We start from the raw sequence: 2849 nt of genomic DNA, 5'->3' as shown, positions 1-2849 counted from the left end.
TTGGAATATTTCATGAAAATATGCATCTACATTGAATTACAATTCGAATTCTAATTAAGGCGAGTGTGAAGTTATATCAGTGACAAACAGGGGCGGTTGAAGAGTTTTGTTCAAGATGGGTTCGGCTGACAAGGGGGGGGGGGGGGGGGTTGACCCCCTTATACCCCCTCCCCAGATCCGTCACTGTATGAACAACATCAATCACAATCACAATCTCAAAAACTCAGTTTCAACAAAGGACGTCACACATCACTCTAAATAGCAATTTCGGAAACACCAAGGTATAAGCTAAACATTTCTGTGCAGTGAATAAGAACAGGTTTGCATTTGCAGTGCTCCACGTGGAAGGAATTCTCTTGTGTGTGAGTTCGTGTGGTTCTGTGAGTTTTCGATGGAAAAACTTCACCCAATACGCTCTGCCTGTCGTCAGGAGACGTATTATGCGCAGATTTACCCGTGATTTATAAAACAAGTTTAAAGATACTGTCCCTAATTAAACTCAGAATAATGTGTTCATTGTCACTTTCATGGGCGTCCCTTCTATTTTTTTTTTTTTAATTTTTCGTCCGAGTAGTGTTACATTCCATCAGACCAAAGGCTTCGGAAATGATCGTAGAATGCTGTTCAATGCGTTCTTCAGTTTAATGATCACATTTTCCATGCGAAATCATCAAAATGTCTCTCAAAACCCATCAAGTTAAAATAATTCAATTAAATTTTAGTGGTTTTTTTTGTTTGTTTTAAATTCAACATTGTGATTTTCCATTCATAGGGAGGCTTTTTTTTTATAAAAAAAAGGTCATTTTTTAAATTCCATATGATATCTTTCTTGGAGTGTGAGCAATCTCCGTAGGAAGGATGATTTCATGGGTATCTTTGAGAGTCGGCATACTATGATGCAACGGATAACCGCTTTGAACTCTGGATGCCGGGCCGTGTAAATCACAGGGTTTATGCAGCTGTTGGAGATGAACAGTGCGGCTAGAAAGGGCACAAATTTGTGAAACCTGTCCTGGAGTAGCACGATTGCTACTGCGAAGGGAGTGCAGCAAATCAGAAAGAAGAAGAGGACGAGAAACAGACTGAGTGTTACTTCGCGGTTTCGACGCAAAAGAGGTCTGGCCGAAGATCTGACCGGGTGCGTACGGGCGGCGCGTGACGATGGACGGTAGGCCGTCCAAGCCTGACGTCCAGTACCTCCCCGGAGATGGCGATCGGGAGTAGGCACCTGCAACAGGTTGCTAGCTGGGACATTGCCATAGACTGATGGTCGCGTCGTTCTGAGTCCTGCAGTTAGCCTCATGGCCCCTCCAACTACAGCCACTGTCTGTCTCGGATTGGCGTTGACTTTTCTTGCAACTTTTATCACCGTGATGAGGATGAGTGCGTAGCTGACGAAAGTCACGACCAGCTGCACTGGGTAGTAGACGGCCAGCATGATCTTGGAGTACGTACTGGATCCGTTGGCTTTCAAAGTGAAGGAACAGGTGCTGAGTTCATCGCCGTATCCGTACGAGCCGAACTCAGACACGATGGGCAGGATGCCGATCGTAAAGGGAATGAGCCAGTTCGTAGTGACTAAGGCTGCCAGACCACGACGATTGAACAACGAGATAAAACGGCTTCGGTTCCTGCGGCGAGTGATCAGGGCACGGTAGACGGCGATAGAGGTGATGTTATTTATGCTACAACCGATACAAACGACGACTAAAACTCCATGAAAAGTGCAAAGACTCTCTGAAACGAGTAGCTTTGCCCTGTTCTCGCTCAGCACCGCCAGGATCATGATGGGCAAACTCAGGCAAGTGATGAGGTCCGCCACGGCCAAGTTGACCACGAAAACGTTGGTGGTTGTGCGAGGTTTACGGGAGAGAACCACGGCCAGCAGGACAGAGATGTTACCCAGCACACCAGCAACAAAGATCAGACCGTACAAAGCTGCTAACAGCTGCTTCTCGGCATAGCTGTCGTAGACGGATAAACCAACGTATTCTTTTAGTGTAATGTTCGGCATTTTTCTCTTTTGGAATGTGAAATATCGTTGAAAAGACGGTAAAACTCTTTTTAGTTGTGGTCGGCAATATTAAGCTATACCGCTACTCCAATAGCGTCATCCTGGCTTTAGCCCTTTTGTAGTGTCATCTTTTCCCTATTCCCCAATTCCCCTGTCACACTTTTTAAACAAACAGAAACTTGTCCTTCATTTACTTGAGAACGTGACTAGCCGTGTCGTTAATGTTTATGACCTTTTGTGAAAACAAACAGCCTTTCTAACAAAATGATTTCAAATTCCCATCAATCTTATTAGCACGATTTGGTCATTTAACGTACAGTGAAACAAGGCTATTTGCCGGCAAATCATGGGGAGCCAATCCCGTTGGATGGGGGGGGGGGGGGGGGGGGGGGCTGTTGCATTTATGCTCCGACGTTGTTTTTTCACGAACATATACAACCCCTGTTTATTGCACGAGTATATCATCTCTTCTCCTCCTACCTTAGTCCATGAAATAGGCCTTCCCGCACTCCCCAACCTACGCATCTCGTCACCTTATACAACTTCAGTATTTTTTTCTCATTACCTTGCCGAGAGCATGAGTTATAAAATTTAAACACTTACGAAAGAGACTTTAATAGGTAATTGAGTGTGTCGACCAAAAACAAATTCGACTGCAAAATTACGTCATGGTCGGAAATTCGTCTTTACCTGCCATTTTCCGAACAGATATTTCATAAAACCTTTTAGAATTAATTTTAAATAATAGTCGAAATAATGGTAAAAACTACTTTTTGTTACACTGTATTGTCTGTTAATAACTAGCCGGGTTGGAAGTTCAATTTAAGCGATTTAG

General features: G+C 44.0%; 1 protein-coding gene across 1 annotated transcript; it reads right to left on the bottom strand.

Annotated features, from left to right (window-relative positions):
- Window positions 1–799: 799 nt before the first annotated feature.
- On the bottom strand, window positions 800–2014 carry LOC119741441 (melatonin receptor type 1B-B-like). The gene has a single exon (XM_038217190.1). It carries the CDS (start codon window positions 2012–2014, stop codon window positions 800–802), a length of 1215 nt encoding a protein of 404 aa, XP_038073118.1.
- Window positions 2015–2849: the final 835 nt, after the last annotated feature.

This window comes from Patiria miniata, unplaced genomic scaffold (genome assembly GCF_015706575.1).
Source record: "Patiria miniata isolate m_02_andy unplaced genomic scaffold, ASM1570657v1 HiC_scaffold_5, whole genome shotgun sequence".
Classification (NCBI taxonomy): domain Eukaryota; kingdom Metazoa; phylum Echinodermata; class Asteroidea; order Valvatida; family Asterinidae; genus Patiria; species Patiria miniata.
The sequence above is the reverse complement of the archived record's forward strand: the minus strand, read 5'-3'. Positions and strand labels throughout refer to the sequence as shown.